Here is a 19826-nt window from a genome sequence, read left to right on the forward strand (position 1 = left end):
CCAAGCACTTTGCATACATTATCTTATTCAATGTTCATAAAACATTATGACATAGGCATTCATATTCTCACTTTACACATGAGGCAGTAGAGCCCAGAGGTGATGGCATTCTTCTCCGCGGTGTCTGACATGGTTGCTCCATCCTGCAGGTAGCTGTGCTAAAACCCTCCTGCCCAGGGCCCCAGGCTCTTTTTTCCCACCAGGCAAATGTGTGCCACATGGAGAAAGTGCAGCAAGGGCAAGAAGTCCAGAGCATCCTCATGGCAACTGGGCCATCTAGTTGTCCCTGTGTCTTCTCCTGCTCAGATCCATGGTGCCAAACCTACCCACGATGCTCTCCCTTTGACAGACAGCCTGAACTGCCAGAAGGCCTTGCTGGGAAGGAAGGCTACAGAAAGAAGGCAGCATTGATTTTTTAGGTAGCTGTAGAGCCCAGTGACAGTGCTGGACCGGAGACAGGTGGAGAGTAGAGCTAGATGTTCAGGGGCTACACAAGCTTGAGATTGGAAATCCAGAGCTGGCCATCACCAGCTGGGTGGCCTTGGCACAAATTTGGACTGCTCTGGGAGACTGTTACCTTGTAGTCTGGTCATTAGAAGACCTCATTTAAATAATATACATACTGTGTCCAGCACTGTGTGCTGCACATGGTAAGTGCCCAGTAAATAGCAGTATCTGTTACTGTTTGGACATTCCAGAGACATGCTGTTCTGAGTATGTTAAAGAGCAGAGGATGGGGCTGGCAAGAGAGCTCAGTGGACTAAGCACCTGCTTAGGCAAGCTCAGGGACTGGGGTTTGACCCCCGACTATCAAGACCAAGCATGGTGGTGCACGCTGTAATCCCAGCACTGGAAAGGCTGAAAACAGGAGGATCACTAGGAGTCCGAGCTGCATAGTAAGACCTTGTACAAAATACATAAAAAAGTAAATCAGTAAATAAAAAAATTGAAAGAGCAGAGGAAGTCAGGCGTGGCTATATGTGTGAAGGGTGACCACAGTATGGCAAGGAGGCAGAGCAGGGTCTGGACAGTGGTGCAGCAAAGGGGATCAGGAGCCTTGCTAACCCCTTATCAGCTCCCAAGGGAGCAGGGAACTGGGGGCTGTGTCAGAAATGTCCCTGGCTGGCACTTGCTCTTTCTTCTTCCCTATAGGCAAGTTCCCCTTTGTCTCCTGGGAACTGGCCTTCCAAAGTACAAGCACTGTGACAATTCACACATTTCAGCTGAGCTAGTATCCTCTGCACTTGTTCTGGGTGGGCATTGGGTTTCCTCCATATGTCTCTGCATTTGATTCTTTACTTCAGATGCTATTAATTCAGGGATTTCTTTTTTTATTTCCAATCTGAGTTCCTCTATACCTTCTGCAGTTGTTTCTCTATTTCAGAAGCTGTTGATTCATTGATTTCAGCTTTGTGATTCCCAATTTGTTCTGTGCTAGTGTCCTCTGCACTTGTTATGGGTGGGCTTGGGGTCTGAGATTACATTTTGCTCCTTCTTGTTGTCATTTTGTGTAGCATTGTCTTCTGACCTTTGTTGTATTGCTTTGATGCAGTTATAACCTTAGCACCTACTGAAGTTCAGGTGCAGAACTACAAAGTTTGGATTTATCCAGTTGTGCCTGGCTTGGGTCTGGCTGCTGTGCTCAGCTCCTTCCTGCTTCAACCCTTGGGGAGTGAACCTGTTGTGCCCCTCTGGCAAGATGTTCTGCTCCTAGGCTAGCTGGGTGGTTCAGTCCCCTACTCTCTCTGCAGGGACTGCAACTGCAGAGTTTTACCCCAGGCCTGTATGCCAAGCCTGAGCTGAGACTGAAGGGGACAAGGGGGAGTAGGGGAGAGGGGAGGCTTTCCCACCCACTCACCGGGCCTGGGCTAGGGCTAGATCTGGGGGTCCCCAGAATGCAACAGAAGTTCTCACTCATTTGGCAGGCATGGGGGGGTGCTGTGGAATGGTGAGGGGAGTCCCAAGGGTGTGGAAGAGGGTCTCACTCACACTGTGCCTGGGTTTGGACTGGACAGGTCCCACGGGCACAGGGTAGCTGAAAGCTCTCCCACACACTCCAAGCACTGTAACAAGAAAGATGAGAACAGACCTGATTTGATAGCCCGCATGTTTTCTACCAGCTTCCAGATTCATGGGACCTGCTTGTGCCAGGCAACCAGGATACATCGGGAGAGCTCTTCTCGGTAAAGGCAGGGCAGGCAGCAGTGCCCATTCCAGGAGGGCCCTGTGACTCAGCAGTGGTCTCCAAGACAGGACGTGGGGCCGCCCCACACCTGCCCCCTGCTTGCACCTTGCCCCAACCCTGGAACTTGGCAAGGCTCAGTCATGAGTGGCATGAACCTTTCTCCCACCTTATGTGATCTCAGGTAGACAGGCTTTCTCTGGCCTATAGAGCAGGATAGAACAGCTGCCATCAGTGGCTTGTCTGTGTGGCAGGAGATACACGTGGGTTTTTAACACGTTGTCCCTTTGTCCAGGTGGTAAGCCATGCTGAAAAAGGCTTTCTGCAAACACCACATGTTAGAGTCAGGGAGTTCTTCAGACTGCCGGGCTCCATCTCCCTCTTTTTCTTAGATGGATAAATTCATGGACCCAGAGAAGTAAAGGGACTTGCCTGAGGTTATATGGCATAGTGTGGCCAAGACTATGTGGAACCCCCCAAATCCTGACTCGAGCCACCTGCCTGTCCACAGGCTCCTTAGGGCCAGAGGGGTGCATGCTGGGTCACTCTGCTGTGCACAGCCCCTCCTCAGCCCTGTGTCACCATCAGGGAGGAGGTCCGGCTCTGGAGCCCAGCAGAAGTACATTCAAATCCTGTTATCATTGCTTAGAAACCTTGGCTTTTGCTCTCAGAGCCTCATTTGGTTCTTCTCTGTACTGGAGACAATGGCCCATCACATGGGGCGTGATGGAGACCAAGCAGGTGCTGGGCACAGAACCAGCTCCAGAGAGGGACTTGCTAGTGCTGATCAGGTATCTGGAGTGATAGCGGTGGGTGAGAGGTGGAGTGGGAGAGTGAACAGTGTGGGCACAGCCATCCTACAGGAGGCTGGCAGAGCACCCAGAAGCTGGCATCCAGACCCCCGATCTCTCCCACAGGTTCCAGGGTACCGGCAGGAGCGCGTGGAGAAAGGCCTGAAGCTCTTCGCCCAGCTCATCAATAACAAGGTGTTCCTACTCTCCTTCATCCGCACACTTGAGTCCCAGCGCAGCTTCTCCATGCGGGACCGAGGCAATGTGGCCTCGCTCATCATGACAGTGCTGCAGAGCAAGCTGGAGTATGCCACCGACGTGCTGAAGCAGCTGCTGGCTGACCTCATTGACAAGAACCTGGAGAGCAAGAACCACCCGAAGCTACTGCTCAGGAGGTGAGGATGTGCTGGCAGGGATCAGAGCACTTCCTGCCCCTGCCCATCTGCAGCTGAGCTCCTGGGGCTTTCCAGAGACTGCAGGAAGGACAGGCTTGCTCCCTAAGGGCAGGACACTGACCTGTGAGGCCAGCCTGCAGCACCCCCTCCTGGGAGGTGTTGTCCACCACACAAGTGCCTGGAACTCAGCCATGATCTTTACTTCACCCTCTTTCTCCCTGTATTCCATTCTGCCTTCTCTGCCCTTCTACCCCCTGAATTTTGATCCTTTCTATTGGAATTATTTCCTTGCAAAATCTTCAGAGGTCATTTAGACCATCCTGGCCTTTCCAAAGCTGGGGCTGGAAATAAAGAGCCCCACAGCCTCGTGCTTCCTATAGACCAGTAGCAGAAGCAGCCTCCAGGAGGTGGTTAGAAATGTACTACAGAAAGGCTTAGGTCCTTTCTGCCCCACTAAATCAGAATCTGCATTCCAGTGAGGATCCCAGTGACTTGAATGTTCCTGTAATCAAAAGTAGGAGAAGTCCTGAGAGAAGCCTTTGTGGACACCTTACCCAGAGCAGCCCAGCAAGTACTTCCTGGCCCCTGCTACAGGCTGAGTGGCTCCAGGTCCACGGCTGCACATGGATATTTGCCTCCTACTGTTGGAACCTGCAGGGTCAGATACAAGCCCTTGATCATACCCTTTAGTCTCCTCTTATGGGCAACAGAGGTGCTCGTTCTCCACCTAACTCCCACATGTGAAAGGGCTACTTGTCTTCTTTGCTCTGTATTCCAGTGTCTCTAGCCTTCTCGTATTTGAAGTTAGACAATTCCACTGTGAAGCTGTCATATCCGGCCCCCTGCCCAGACCATGCACTGACTCTCCACTCCTGTCTGCCTGTCCTCCTGCCTTCACCCTTGGTCTCTGCATCTGAGGCCCAGCCTCAGTGGCCCCAGGTGGCCCAATGCGTAGATCTGGCTTTCAGAAGCATTTGCTGTGGGCTGTTTCCTGGTATGGGGGTCATATTTTCCTGCACAGCTGTGAAAGGTTGCTGTGCGGTAGAGCAGTCATACAGCTTTGGAAACAGCAAGGTAGATCATTTTGATTTTTGTTTTACTTTCACCACGCAGCCACCCACTGGCATAATTCTAGGGTTGCCGCTGCCTGCCAGAGCTCCCACCGACAATTTCCTGGCGTGGTCTCGCAGTCTCTGCAGACCCCATCTTGTTTTCTCCTCTTGCTTCTCCTAATGCTTCTGTTCCTTCTGCTCTCCTCTGTTGCAGTCTCTTCTTCTTGCTCCTGGCTGTCTCTGCCTTTTAATGTTCTTTCTTCTCTTTTCTTCCTATCTTCACTTCATGCCAGAAACTACCTAAATTACTTGGGATTTTAGTTATTAGTGTTTTCTGGCAATTGTAATGTTATATTCCACCCAAACTACCTGGACAGGCTAGTTTGTTTCTGGAGCAAGTCAAGTGCTTAGCACAAGTTTGAATGTGATTCACCTTCAGTAAAAGGATGCAACCCAAAGTGTAACCAGGTGCTGCACAGGAGAGGGACAGAGGAGGGAAGGAGGGAGGGAGGGAGGGAGGGAGAGAGAGGGAGAAACAAAGAGAGAGACAGAGACAGACAGAGACAGAGACAGAGATAAAAAGTAAGAAGTGGCCTTGGGTCATAGCATAAAAGTTGCAGGCTAGAACCAAAAAGGGACTTCCTGCCACTGCAAATGAAATGATATGAGAGACAGCTCCTAGGAGAAGTTCCAAAGTGTACGAAGGCCTTTGCAATGACACAGTGTGACATCTCTTGGGATGAACTTAGTCTGCAGCTCCACATTGCTGCCAGTGCTGGGATTCTTGGATTATGCAGTCTGTCTGAACTAGATAATCTGACCTGGACCACCTGTCCCATCTTCCTCTCTATACCATCACAAAATAGTGTCTCTCTGAGTATTTGTTTATTTTGTTTCTATGTTTCTTTTTGGACTCAAATGAACACGTCAGCCTATGGAGTTCACTGAGGCTGTACTGCCCAACAGCAGAGCTACCAGCCATAGGTGACTACTGAAATCCAAACTCATCAAAGTCAATAAAATGAAAACTTCAGTTCTCCAGGCACTCTGGCCTCACTTCAGGTGCTCAGGCAGCCTCTTGTGGACGGCATCAGAGAGGACATTGTCAGCATCACAAAGTGCTCCGAAACTGACCGTTCTGTCCCAATACAGGCCCAGGTACCCACCCCTGTGGTGCGAACCTGAAGCCCGATGGCTGACATGTCACCCTCCAGCTTTGTAGGAAAACTACCACCCTGGAGCATAAGGCCATCAAAATTTTCCCATGTGTTAAGATCTTACGATTTGTCCTAAGAGCCCTAGCAGCAAGGTGGAGGTAGTTCCTTGCTCTGCATACCCAACCAATGAGCTCTGACAAACTCTTTCTTTCTGTCTTCTTCTGCTCCTTCCCTTGGTGACTGGGACAGGACTGAGTCAGTGGCTGAGAAGATGCTGACCAACTGGTTCACGTTCCTCCTCTACAAGTTCCTCAAGGTAGGAGAGGCTATGGATGTATGCCTAGTCCTGCCATGGTCACCCTATCCTGGGTATGAGCCCTCCTCCTCCTGGCCTGTTCTAACTTACTCCATGCCTCCCACATCCAGACTCATGGAGGCCTGGTGCTTCTAACCCCCCAAAATGGAGTCACCCCTTGTTGTAAGCTATCATAGCAGACAGAGCCTGTGACCAGTGCTAGCTTCAGAGACACAATCCTGCATAGCATGCATCATCTTGTGTGATGGGGACAGATGCGCTCTGGCAGCTAGATCCTTATTTTAAGCTACAAATCATTTATCCTTTGTGCCCCAACTTCCTGTCCCCTCTCCCACCCTCAGACTTAGGGAAGCTGATAAGGGTCCAGGCAGGTCTGGAAGCTGCCATCTTGGCAGACGAGCTGAGTCTGTGTGGGGTAGAGGTTGCCCTACTGAGCTTCTAACTACTAACTTGCTTCCTAATGGTTTCCTGTCACAGAGAATGGACCTCTGTCTTTTACTTGGACCTCTGAGAGCCAGGGAGAAGGAACAGAGGGAGGGAGCCTTGGAAAAGGAACAGGAAAGTGTAGAGTAGGGGAAGACACTGTGTCTAAAGAGTGGAGAGTCATTTGGAGAATCTACCCTGCTCAAGGCAGCAGGTGGGATCAGGAGGAAGGATGGACCGGAGGCGGGCAAGCGGGCATGCAGTGTGGGCCCGGCACCTCTGTGGTCCCAGAGCTGTGCCTCATGTCTCTTCTTGTATCCAGGAGTGTGCTGGGGAGCCCCTCTTCTCCCTGTTCTGTGCCATCAAGCAGCAGATGGAGAAGGGACCCATTGACGCCATCACGGGTGAGGCCCGCTATTCCCTGAGTGAAGACAAGCTCATCCGGCAACAGATTGAGTACAAGACCCTGGTGAGCCACCGTCGCTGCTTCTTCCCCAACCCCTGGCCCGTGGGCTGTGGCCTCAAGGCAGCCCTACTCTGTAGAAAGAACAGATGCAATGCTGAAGAGCCACTTTTCTAACTGTGCCTCCTGCAGGCATTCAGCCAAGTGCTGCCCTGTCCCCTATCCTCAGACCGCTTCTGGACCACAGCCCCAAGGCACCTAGTGGGTCTGCTGTGTCTCAGCAGGTCTTCAACTTGTGGCCTGCTTTAGCTTCAGACCAGGTGCTGAATCACAAGGTTGGAGCCCCCAACAGCAGGGCCAACAGTCTCTAGTGAGCAACATTCCATCCACTCTCCTGATGCTCAAAGAATCAGCACTACACAGAGTAGGGTTCTGCAGGCAGTGGTGCGCAGGGAAGGCAACTACAAATAGTTCCTGTGGTTCTAAAAGCAACCCTTACCCACCAGGCAAGGTTCGCACGGGGCTGTAACCAAGCCGTGTAGCCGTGTAACTAGGCTGGCTGACTGGCACAAGGAGCATAGGGCTGGCCTGGGTCGAGGTCAGGCTTCCTCCTGAGATCAGCGACTGTGTTAGGAAGCAGTGGAGCTTAGTGCTTTTAAGAGCCCACCATGGAATCAGCCCAGGATTTGAGTCCTGCCTCTGCCTCTGATTAGTTTTGAGTTGGGACAAGTTTCCACTCTCTTTGAGTGTGGGTTTCTTTACCTGCAAAAAGGAAGTAACAATAATAACAGTAACAATGGCAATCACAACAACAATGATAATAATGGTAATAGTAGTAGAACCTATGGAAATGGGGGTCATCACAGCTGTCCAGAGGGGAGTTGGGGGCCCAGGGTAACTGTGCACTCTGCTTGGTCACTCGGGGCGGCCCTGCCAGCCCCCTCCAGCAATGCTGTCCATCCTGCTGCTGGCTGCGGCTGCCTCTGCAGTCTCAGGGAGCTCACTTTCATGCTTTTATTGGCAAAAGTTCTTTTTAAAAAAAAAAAAAAAATCCTTCCGTTACACCTTTTTTTTCAAGATAAAGGAGAGGAAGTAAAAGAAATAAGAAAGTAAGACAAAAGCTGAGTGTTGGAGGTGGCACGCAGGAGGCACTCAAGAATGGAGGCAAGCGAGAAAGCAAGGCGGTGCAGGGGGCACAGGATTGGCGGCACTAAAATGCAGGCCAGGGTGGGGCAGAGCTGGGAAGGGTGGGTTCCCAAACAAACTCTTACCACCAGTAGCCTGGCCTGGGCAGGCGTGAGAGATGATCCCCACTTCTGAACTGAGCCTCCCCTCCTGGCTGGCAGGCTATAACCATGATCCACCTACCCTACTCACTGGAGCCAGGGGAATCCCAGCAGGATCTGCAGTGTCAGTGTCCCCATGGGGCCTGCCTCCCTGCAGGGACCGAGAGGCACCCCAGCTCCTTCATAGCTGTTGTCTGCTGTGGAGGAGAGCCAGAGGCCCCCATTAAAATGGCAATGGAAGAAAAACCCTTCCAAAAATAGAGGCCCGAGTGGATTTCTTAATGAGAGAGAGAGAGAGCTACCTTTAAATGTCTCCTTCCTGCCCCAACCCCTCCGCTCCCTTCCATTGCCTCCTCTCAGCTCCTCTATATATCGAGTGCAACACAGCGAGTCGTGATAATGCTGCCACTAAATTGCAGCAGCCTTCATTCCAGAGGCCAGAGGACTGTTAGTGCCCCAGCTGCTTCCAGATGACTCACTTAGGCTGCAGGGAAACTGGAGTGGGTCAGGGCTGCGCATCCAACACTGAGCAGGGAGCAAAGGGGAAGAAGGTGTAATGGTTTCCTTGGGGACACACCGTGCAGGACTATTGGCTAGTCCCCTCTAGGCCTGGGCGAGGCCCCCAGCCATCGTGAAGAGGGAGGGAAGAAGGGCAGCAGTAAGTCCAGCTGAGAGGGTCGGATGCAAAAGTAGGCGATAGTGGGCTTTGGCCATAGCTGGAGGAGCCTGGGGCTCTTTGGGGCTAGCTGATGGTAACCTTGCCCTGGGCAGGAGGGATAGCCATCCAGGGACTCCGAGTGCTCGGAGCACATTGAGAGCACCTCCTAAGTTTTGAGGGGTTAATTAGACTGATGCTAGAATTCAGACCAAGGCCCTGTTGAGGGCAGTGTGCCAGACCCTTATCACCCACACCTGGGAGCCTGCTAGACGAGATGCCTACCCAGCAGCCTGCTGGAGTGCTACATAGTCACCTAGAAGCTCACCAGATGGCTAGATGCCCCCCCTGGCAGCCTGCTAGGACGTAGAACTTTCTCTTTGCCCAAGGTGTCCAGGGGCCGAGTCTGTGCCACACGCAGTGGTTCCTTCTGTGTGAGGGCCATTTCCTTAGCAGAGAAAGCAGCAGGCCGTTTGTTCAGAAAATAATCAGGATAGGAATGGAGCTCTTAGGTAAGTTGTGGCACGTCCCTTGGCCAGGGACACTGTCCTTCTAGGGCCCTTGCTCCCTCTCCTTTCCTGAAGCACACTGTGGAGCTGTTCTCATGAGGCCACTGAACTGCTGGGGCAGTAGAAGTGCCAGGAGATCAACCTCAGGTGGCAGGTCATGATCTCAAGGAAGAAAGCTGGATAAATTGCACTGCTGCCCTGGGAAGACTGAACCATCCCAGAGGACAGGACAGCAGGCCCACAGCAGTAGGGAGAAGGGCCAGACTACGCACGGCTACTGAGAGGGAGGAAAGTGCTAGAACGCTCTCAGTCGAGGGCAGCCGCTAGCAGGAGGCACATGTGAAAGCATAGTCCACAGGCTCTACCATCAGGATTTTCAGTTTAGGGGATTTCGAGGGTGAGCACTTGGTTTTATAGATTTAGGGTAATTGTTTTCTTCTTAATGCAATAAGCACGTCCCTCCTTTGAGCTCTTGCAGTCTGCTTGCTAATGAAAGCCAGGCGTCCAGAGCTGGGTCTTGATTATCACCACATGGGCTGGAAAGGGGCCGCTGTCTCATTCTGCAAACCAGATGGGTCCATGGGGAAATGGTTACAGAGCGAGTGAAAGGGAAGGGGATGGGGGGAGGCATGCAAAGGGCTTAGGCTGCAGAGGGAGAGCCAGCCTGGGGTGGCAGGGCCACCTGGCTGCAGCCCCCAAGACAGGAGGGCTCTTCTGCCTGGCTCTAGTGCTCACACTCTTTCCTGACCCCCACAGTACCTGTGCTGGTCACTGGCATCACCCAGGAGGCCCCACAGTGCAGAAAAGACAACATGAGAACAGCAGGAGAGGAAAAGCCTTGATGTTCTTAAAAGAAAAAAAAAATAGTGACCTGAGATTTTAACTAACTTTTCTGCTCTGTTTTCAAAAGACAAATAGAGGCTACCAGCCAGGCCATGGCCGTGTTCCCTGGAACTCTGACCGTGACTTCAGGTTCAGAACCAGGAAGGAATCTCAGGTTGCATCAACCTGCAATTTTTTGAAGCACATCTTCTCATGTCTAATGAATATATGGTTTCTCCAGCCTTCTCTCAGCCCCAGCCTCTCCTCACAGTCAGAGCTATTAGATCTTTTAAGACACGAGCCTGATTTCCATTGGCACTAAGTGCTGAGTGTCGGAGACAGAGTATCAAGAGGGACTGAGTGGTGCACAGGGTTGGGTGGGGATCCCAAGGTGGGTGAGCACATGCTGTGGCACTGAGGTCCCCTGAAGGGCGCACACACGTTTGAGGCCATGTGTGCCTGCGAGCATTTAAGCCAGCCTATTGCAGATTCCCTCGCTGCCTCCCTGTGCGCAGGCTCTGTTCCCTTTGAAGATCAGGGCTTCATGATGTTGGCCCTGATGGGAGTTAAGTGCGCAGTTTGAACTCCTGCAATGGCACTGAGGCCGCTGTGGGGTCCTGCTTGCATGGGTCTGGTGGGGGTGCGGGTGGGCTGGAGTCCCCCCTGCTCCCCCAGTCCATCCTAGAGAAAAGGAGCCATTCTTGCTGTTCTTGCTACCTTCAAACTTGTGACCTCTCCCCATCCTCACAGGTCCTGAGCTGTGTCAGCCCAGACAGTGCCAACAGCTCCGAGGTCCCCGTGAAGATCCTCAACTGTGACACCATCACTCAGGTCAAGGAGAAGATTCTAGATGCCATCTTCAAGAATGTGCCCTGCTCCCACCGGCCCAAGGCTGCAGACATGGACCTTGGTTAGTCGGCTGTTCCACAGCTGGTCCTGAGCACCTCCTGCCCTCTCCGGGCTGCAGCAGGTGGAGCAGGGTGCAGGGAGTAGCAGGGGAGGACACTGAGGATCCCATGGGTTTACTTTCATGGCCAGGGTTGATCATAAGTAATGATCAGAAAAGGGGCCACAGGTCTCGTGGCAGTCCAGTGCCATCTGGCCCGTAGGTGGTACATCTGAGGTCTTCTGAGTGACTAAGGGCTTGGACTGGATATGGGTTGTCTGAATGAAGGGACTTCAAGGCAAAACTTGTCAATCTGAGTCCCTGTGGTCAAGGTCCTGCCGCTACCTCTGCTATTCCCCAGGCTCATCCCCTCTCCTCTGTTCTGGGCCTGTAATTTTTGCTGAATATCCACAGCTTGAGGGATCTGGGTCAGCCATAGAGAATGGAGAGAAAGGATGAAGAAAAATGAGATACGACAGCCTGCTGGGGAGCAGGATGACACTGTACTTGAATGTTCCCTGAATAGATCGCACAGCCTATATAAACAAGGGCATGCCACTTTGAGCCAGCTGCTCTTAGATCCAGTTACGGTTTGCCTGAGCATGTGCAAGCTGTTATCCAGGGGCAATCCTCCCAGGGAGCCCAGGGCTCTGAAGAGGTGGGTGGAAAAGTGGCAGTTCCAGCATTCTGGGACACCTGGATTTATTCCTGGTGCCATCAGGTCCTACTTGTGTGACCTTGGCCTAGTTATTTAACCTTCCCGTGCCTTAGTTTCCTTACCATATAGAGTGGAGATCATAATAGTACCTCCCTTGTAGTAGGAGCCCAGAGTAATGTACATAAAGGCCTTTCTCTGCAGCCCATAGTACACACTTGGTGAGTATTGCCTGCTATCGTTGGTTCCCGGAGTAAAGCTGATCAGGACACTGCATGTACCTGTTTGTTGATGCTGAATATGAGAGATGGAAATTGATTCCTGGCAATCAGTGGGGAAGTGGGGCCCCAGAGACCTCAGACCCATCCATCTGGCCCCTAAGCTGGCTCGAGCTGAGCCATCCAAGACAGATGGGCATTTGTGTTGTTTGCTGAAATCCAGAGGGAATTTTCACCCTCTCCCCCAGCTGCTCCACTTCCCCAGATTCCACTGCCTAAAGGTTCTTAGGACCAGGCAGTCCTGCTAACTCCCTTACAGTCTCCCTTCTTCATTTAATCCTGTTTCCTCCTGCTCTGCTCTGGGCTGGATGCGCATGGCCCTCTGCCCTGTGCTGGGATGCCTAGAGAGAGAGGCTGGGTGAGCGGATGCCCCCCTCCACTTTGGAGGTATCCTGAGCATGCTGCTTCCAGGACATGGAGGAAGCAGCATGGGGTAGGTGGCTGGGGGTGGAAGTGTCCATTGGTATAGGAATTGGGTGGGCGCATGTGTGTATGCATGCACTTGACTCACTGTTCTGCCGCAAAGATCTCACAGATTGACAAGGTAAGGGGCAGTGACCAGAAGGTTCTGTGTTCCTTTCCCCAGAGGATTCATGAGGTGCTCTCTAGTGGGCTGTTCAGGAAGAGTTGAGTAGGTTAACTGGGTGCTTCCTTTGTGGGCCACGGCTGGGACAGGGCTCCTATCTCCTTTTCTGCAAAGTGGGTGGGAGGACTTTCCTGACAAGGGCTGGGAGGAAGAGCTGCTAGAAGACCAAGTGTCTACATGGGACAGCGAGTTTGCAGAGGTTGTGCTGGTACAGGGAAGGAGCCCCTGAATGTATGGGCATGTGGGAGGGGGCGCTCTGGACTTCGGATGGGATCACTTCCAACAGGGTGAGCAGCAGATGGTTCTGTGAGCCTCCTCTTACAGAACTGAGCCCAGTGGTCACTCAGGAACAGCGTCTCTGCCCTTCAAGGGTGGTGAACAGCTGTGGGAGCTTAAACGCTTGATGGAGCTCAGCAAGGGTTGGGGGCCACATTCCTTGACATCACCTCAATCCAAAACTCTTGGGTTTGTCCTCTGGAAGCAAATGTGGGGAGCAGCCCTTCTATGCCTGAAGATCTCCTGAAGAGAGAACATAGCTGTCATGTCTGGTGGCCGCTGCTCAGGATCAGTCCTCCCCATCCTAGGAACCCCCTCATCTGAGACTGGGAGGGGCAGAGTTGCTTATTAGCTTAGAAAATTGATATATAAAGTAATCCCTTACTGATTTGGGAGTACAAACCCAGCAAAATGAGGCTCTCATGGAAATAGGAAAGCTCACCCCACAGCCACAGTGTGGTTGTCTAGGGGGCCACTCCACAACACCACACTCACCCAGCGGCTCATGCTCCAGGCTCCCAGGAGCACAGCGAGGCTCCCTCTACCCCCCCCACATGCTCCTGGGCCACCCCCACAATGATGCCAGTGAAGGAGAGGGGCCAAAGAGGAGGGTTCTCAGCAATGTGAGCCCCACAGTGGAAAGGCTTCAGGCTCCTTTCTGGAGGGGCCTCCCTGCTCATCTTACAAGTTTCCTGCTTTTTTGTACAAAAGCCAGAGCAGTGAGCTGCTCCTCAAACCTTGGACTTCCTTCCGCTCCAAGGCAGGCTGCACAATAAGGAAAAGGAAGCCCCCTCAGAGACCACTGCCCCTTCCACACGCTTGAGCCTCTGATTCCCCCTGGTGTGGGGCCAAGGGAGCTGGTCTACCACATAGGTGAAAGTACTTTGAAAGCCTGAAAGCTATTTACAAAAGAAGGTGTGATTATCACCACAAATTAATGTACCCCACAGGCTACCTGGCACACAGGCTCAGAGAACCCAGGCACTGGGCAGGGGGTGAGATAGCAGAACACCACACAGCATCTCCCCACTATGCCTCCTCTTCCCACAGTGGAGGACCTTGGGCAGAAGCTGCCACCCCTCTCCAGGTGTCCAGACCCTGCAAAGACGGATGACCTGTATCAGGTCAGCTCTGAAGGAAGCAGACCCCCTAAGCTACGCTGTCTTCGTCCCAAGGAAATCAAATCTCAGCCCACTGCCTGCCTGGCCTGGCTTTGACCCCTCCTGTCAAGGGTGAGGGTACCTCTTCCTTCCCAGTGTTCCATCTGTGCTCCTGGGCCAGAGCTCACCCATCTCTGCCTCTGCCCCTACCCAGCCTTTTCCAGACAGGGAAGAACCATAAGGGTTCTGCAGGCAAAGGAAACTTGGAGGATGAGTACACATCACAGTCCCCAAACTCATGAACTGATTTACTGTTTTAACTTTATGATAATAGGAACATGTATCCATGAAACTATTCTGTCTTGCTTACAGTACAGTATCAATAAACTACTTGAGGTAGTTCTGTCAGGTGATTTTACCCCAACTGTTGGCTACCATATGTTCTGAGGATGTTTGTGGTAGATTAGGCTAAGCTGTGTTGATCTGTAGGTTAGCTAAGAAATCTTATCATATTATCAACTTAGAGTGGGTGAACTATCAGACTACAACTCCATCCTAAATTGAGGAGTTTTTGTATACACACATACATACATATACATATAAAGAGAATGGGAGAAAGAAGGGGTTTCTTTTAAAGAGTGTTTAAGAGTTGGACCAATTCTGGAGGGGTTTCAAGTCCAAAATCTCCCCTGTAAAAGCTGGCGTACTGGCCAGGCAAGAAAGAGTGAAAGGCTCTGTGGGCAGAATTCCCTCTGTCTCAGGGGTGATCAATCTTTTGCTCTATGCATGAAGTCACCTGACTTGAGACCGACCCACATTATGGAGAATAGACTCTAATTCCACTGATTGAAATGTCAATCTCACATACAGGCACCCTCATGGGATAATTAAGAATAATATTTGGCCAAATATTTGGGCACTCTGGCCCAGCCAAGCTGACCCAAAAGTCACCATCACAGGACCACAGGGAAGATCACAGAAGCTCTCTTTGTCAAAATCTGGTGTAGGTGTAGGAAAGGTGCTCACAGGGCAAAGGATGCACAAGGCTGGGCTTCTAGAAGCACAGTGCCTAGGGACACCACACTGATCAAGTGTGCCATCCCCATCGGGTTTCCACCTGCAGGCATCTGGGCAGGCTGGGTACCCGTTTGCAAGGCTGGGTGTCTTCAACGAGCATATCCTAAGAGACCCTCCTCCATGGCAAAGTCTGTGCCAGGCATGGAGGTGTATAAAACCCCATCCATCCTCTCTGAACACACTAGCAGAGGCAGGCCATTGTTCTGTCTTTTGTCTCCTTTCACTCCCCAGAGGAAATTATGGGTGCCATCCTAGGGTCTTGCCCAGAGAGACAATGCGCAGCTGAGGGGCACTGTGCCCGGGCCTGGGCACACTGCACAGAGGTGGAGAGAAGCCCCATTCCCTCCACTGGCAGGCTCAAAGCCTCTGGGCCTCTCTTCTTTCCCTCTGCTGCTGCCCACAACCTCCAGAGATTCCTCCAGTTTAATGCAAATGCTCTATCAACAGCCCCGCAACTCCGCCTCTCCATAGAGAACCCCCGCTCTGTCTCGCTGCTCAGGTCACGCTGAAAGGATATATTTTTTCAAATAAGTAATTCCTGTATGCAATAAAAAGATACACTATCTTCTGAGTGAAATATAAAGAGTTCACAGCAGCTGTCTCCCCCGTTTGCATTTTCCACTGCACCTGATAGGAAGGACAGATAAAGATAATGGGATTTCTTCTTCTTTTTTTATTTCACCTCCCTCTCTCCCTGGAAGGTGCAAGTGTAACAAATTGGATCCCAAGTGTGTCTGTCCTTTGTGCCTGGTGCTTAGAGCGGGCGTGGGGCTGCCAGGCAGGAGCTGCTTCCAGAGGTCAGAGCTAGCTAGCTATTTTCTTTCGTGTGGTCATACATATGAATATCAGGGTCACCTTTCCTCCTCCTGCTGCCACCACCTCCCTTTTTAACTCTTCTTTGACCCAACACACTGCCTTCAGCTCTGTGCTTCACACTCAAGAGCACCCATGCACGGAGCTCTAGCTAGGGTCTCTCTTAAGTCAGCTTGGCCTTTTCCTCTCCAGACAGCTCTAAAGAGCAACAACTAGCTGGCACACCCCGCAATTCATTCTACATAGACCTGGTGCCCCACATGCTGAGCACATGATTTGTATTTGGGGAGGATAGAGTCAAGTGTCTTAATTTTAAGTAGAAGCGTCAGAATTCAATCATTTTATATTTGAGAACTTAAGTTTATTCTTTGATTCAGTTTTTGAAACAAAACATTTTTGATGGTTAGAGCTCAGCTCCTGGGTCAGTCCTCTGAGCATTTTAAGCAGCCTTTGGACCCTCTTAGGACTTCCCCCACCTTTTCTCTGGTTCCTGCTCTTCTGGTTGCTGGAGTTGAAGGTGTCAGGACCAGGCATCTCCTTGGGGCTCACTTGCCTCCAGGTGAGTGGAGCCACTCAGTCCAGTGGGTTGGAGCAGAGGGGCCTCCTGGAGCACCTGCTTGCAGGGCCCAAGGTGTGAAAAGGTGGAGATGAGCTGGGAATTGGATACCTTCTTCCCTCCCTCCCTCTCCGCTTCCCCCCTTCTGAATTCTGTGATGGGTCTAAGCAGAGATGGCTACAGGAAGGCTGGAGGTGGAAAGAAGTTGGTGCAAAGCCTGCCAGGTTCTCCACTTGGACCAAATGAAGCATGCACCCACGTGCGGATGCATGTATGCGCAGGTGCCCGTGATGTTTTAGAGGCAAAATAGAGGGGTCTAGTGAGAAAAGTGCAGGACTGAGGATTAGGAAACCTGGGTTCAACTTACTGTTATTGCTTTTATTAAAACTAATTGTAGATTGACCATGCAACTATACACTGAGCACGGGATAAGCTGTGGTCCTTGCTCAGAGGCTCCTGAGACTGAGTTAAACAGTTGTTTGCACTGCACAGGCTCAAGTGCTGTCCCGTGTGCCTTAAAGTGTTGGGCCTGCCTCACCTTCAGCTGTCGCAGCCTGCTGGGTTGGAATGAGATTTCATGACCCAGCCATGCAGCTTGGGAGAGTGGAATGCTACAGGGACAGGGAGAAGCCTCATGCTTTGGCCTCGGTCTTGGCCGCTGGTTGTCAGCTTCACTCAGTAGACTCCAGTGGCTCCTATTCCGGCCAGACAGAGTCACAAAGTCACACAAGACCAACGAGTTGGGTCCAGATCTGCCCTTGAACTTCTTTGAGACATTTCATGATGATCCTAGAAAAACAGACATCAGAGCTGGGATGGATGAAGGGAAGGAAAGGAAGAAGGTCAGTCATTGTGGGTGTGGGTGTGTGCCGCAGGTGACAGTGTGAACGTGGGACCTCAAGCCAAGGAGAGTGAGCACTGGGGAATGGGTCTCCTTGTTAGTGTACTTAAGTCATTCTGTTACAGGGAAGTGGGGCCACCTTCTAGTTGGACCCCACATTCTCTCCCCTCCCTTGGAGTTCGGCAGGGTAGACACTTGCTCATCCCCATAACACCAGCTGCCCATCCCATGAGCTCTGTCTCATCAGGACTGCATTGGGATGGCACAGAACTTTTTTTTTTTAATCTTTCTGATATTTCAGAAGACAGCATATAGCAGTTTTTCTGTATACTAGAGAACAAAAATAACAGGCTTAGGCGATCTAAAAAACAAGGCTGTTTTCCTTGATTCCAGCCCACGATCCTCATACTGGCATTTGGGAAAACATTCCTAACTGTTTGAGATTAAAAAGGCAACATTCACTACCTCTCAGCTGTCCATGAGTCTCCCCACCCAAGGCAGGGACTGGGCTGGGGGCCCTGTAGCACTGGACAGCCGAGGAGCTCTTCGGAGACCTTGGCCCTGTGCTGCATGTTGGCCTCCAAGGTGCCGTGTGTCCTGCCTGCCCTCTGACCACATCCCTGACTGTAGCATAAACACCCATTGGTGAAATCGGACTTTGTAAAAATGGAAATACATCCTAAAAAATACTGGCCTCCTACAGCATCAAGTGTGAAGTTGGGTGGAGGCAGCTGTGGGCTTTGCCTTTGTCACAATATGCCCAAGGCTCAGGCTGAAGGCCAGCCCTCTCCTTCCCACATACTATCCCACACATGGGTGCTGAACACCATCTTAGAGTGTCCGATCTGTGCCCACATTTTTCCCACCTAGAACACTCAGAGCAAAGGGTTTCCTCTTGGTACCTTTGTGTCTTGACAACCTAGTCCAATTTCAAGCCCAAAGGAGCATCCCAGGAAGTATCTGTAGAACTCTGGTTAGTGAGCTGAGCAGGGCCCTGGCATGGTGGCCTAGGTCTGCCCTTCTTGTCTGCCTTTCATTTTTCCAGTGGTAGAATTAGAAGAATGAGTGACAGCCACCTAAGAGAGCTTCTGCCAATGGAAGCATCTATTGTTGCTTCTCTGTTCAGATCACTCTTTGTCCCAGGCATTGCAGCAGCTCGTAGTCCACAGACTAGAGCCCACCATCTACCTGCCATATGCATAAGCACACAGGTGTGAGATATTTTTGCTGCTTAGAAAATAGGCCATCATCATCTAGTCACCAGTGTCTTTCATTCATTTATTTATTCATTCATGTAGTCATTCACTTATTGAATATTTATTAAGCTCTTTCTCAGTCCAGTGCACTGAACTTGCCCTGTTGGCAGGTATGTAGCAGCAGCAATTTTGTACTCCAAGGACAGCAGCTTCCCTGATGAGATTTCCCATCCTTTGTCCCACTTCTTTGAATGGGGGCATGGAAGCAAACTGACGCTCATTTGCTTACATAATTACTAGACTGACTCAGAGCCAAGGTTGCTGAGTATGGCTGTACAGGCTATGCACTGCACTACTTTGAGGGTCATTGTGCAACATAGAAATCCTACACTGGAGTTTACTACTAGTTTCCACGTGTCATTGCCCAGGCCACCAGCCCATGTAACCTATTCAAATCCCACTGATATGAACCAGAACTTCATCAGTAAGGGGTACCAGTGTGGCTACTACCCAGAGTGACTGGTCTGTAGTTGGTACCTTCTACATCTAGCCCTAGAAGCTCCATAGCCATGCCCATGGAAGAGACTCCCTTGGGGCTCATTTGGTAGACAAAGGAAATGCAGTCTTGGCCACCTTCTGTGACATGACCTGAAGTTGCCCCTGTACCGCCACTCCATCCCATGTAGCGTGTGACCATGAGCATCCGCCTTGCATGTTGCAGAGACACGCTGCTCTGTTCCTTGGCCAGCCCAGTCTTCACCCGTGTCCACAGCACCTCCAGTTGGCAGCTGCCAATCAAATATACATGCATACAAACTTAAATTTAAAAGGCAAAGCAAGAAACAGCATAACACTATGACAGACAAACACGCTGGCACCCAAGGGATTCAGAGGCTTCGGATTTCCCCCTGCCGTCAGCATCACAGCCCCAGGCCCTAACTGCCAGGAGCCATTTCAGCTGGGCCATCAACGGGACTTAGAGATAGACATTCCCCCAGAGGCTTCCTGCTCCAAGGCACAAGTGTGTCACCCTTGTATCTTGACTCTTTTGACACTAAGCTTGAAACCGGGCAACAGGGAAGCCCTAGGACACTGAGCCTGGGGCATCTCTGTTCTTGATCATGGCCAGCTGGCCCCCCACTTTCTGGGCCTTTGGTTCATCTGTCTAATGGGAAGGCAGTACTGGTGACAGAGTGCACAATGAAGGGAGAGACCAGCACTTTCTGTGTACATCTTCAGATGTGGTCAGCTGAAGACTAGCAGCTGGGTCTTGGCAGGAGGGAAAGGAGGTTGGGAAACTAGCTATGTGTCTCTGTGTAAAACTCCATGGATGGTCAGGCTGTCCATCACCACATTCTCCCCAAGCAGACACCATCTGTGTGCTTTAGATGCACCAGAAGTCTTCAGAAGCCCTGCGAGTGGTGAGCAGGGTCTTGGCTTCCTGGAATCCAGATTGCTTGTTTCTGGGTTAAAACACGTGTTGTGTTTTAATTTAAGAGGCTGTTTTGCTTTTTGGGTATGTGCTCATGAGGGCTGTGTGCGTGTGTGTGTGTGTGTGTGTGTGTGTGTGT

General features: G+C 51.4%; 1 protein-coding gene across 1 annotated transcript in view; it reads left to right on the top strand.

The window, feature by feature from the left end:
• Positions 1-19826, top strand: part of Plxna4 (plexin A4) — a 446676-nt gene that overhangs the window by 408916 nt on the left and 17934 nt on the right. Inside the window, exons 22-25 of the mRNA XM_004626540.2 lie at positions 3100-3368; positions 5827-5893; positions 6639-6785; positions 10742-10901. Of these exons, the coding sequence (XP_004626597.1) occupies positions 3100-3368; positions 5827-5893; positions 6639-6785; positions 10742-10901 (643 nt within the window). The remainder of the gene's footprint in view (positions 1-3099; positions 3369-5826; positions 5894-6638; positions 6786-10741; positions 10902-19826) is intronic.

The sequence above is a fragment of the Octodon degus genome, unplaced genomic scaffold (assembly GCF_000260255.1).
Source record: "Octodon degus isolate 3935 unplaced genomic scaffold, OctDeg1.0 scaffold00015, whole genome shotgun sequence".
Classification (NCBI taxonomy): Eukaryota; Metazoa; Chordata; class Mammalia; order Rodentia; family Octodontidae; genus Octodon; species Octodon degus.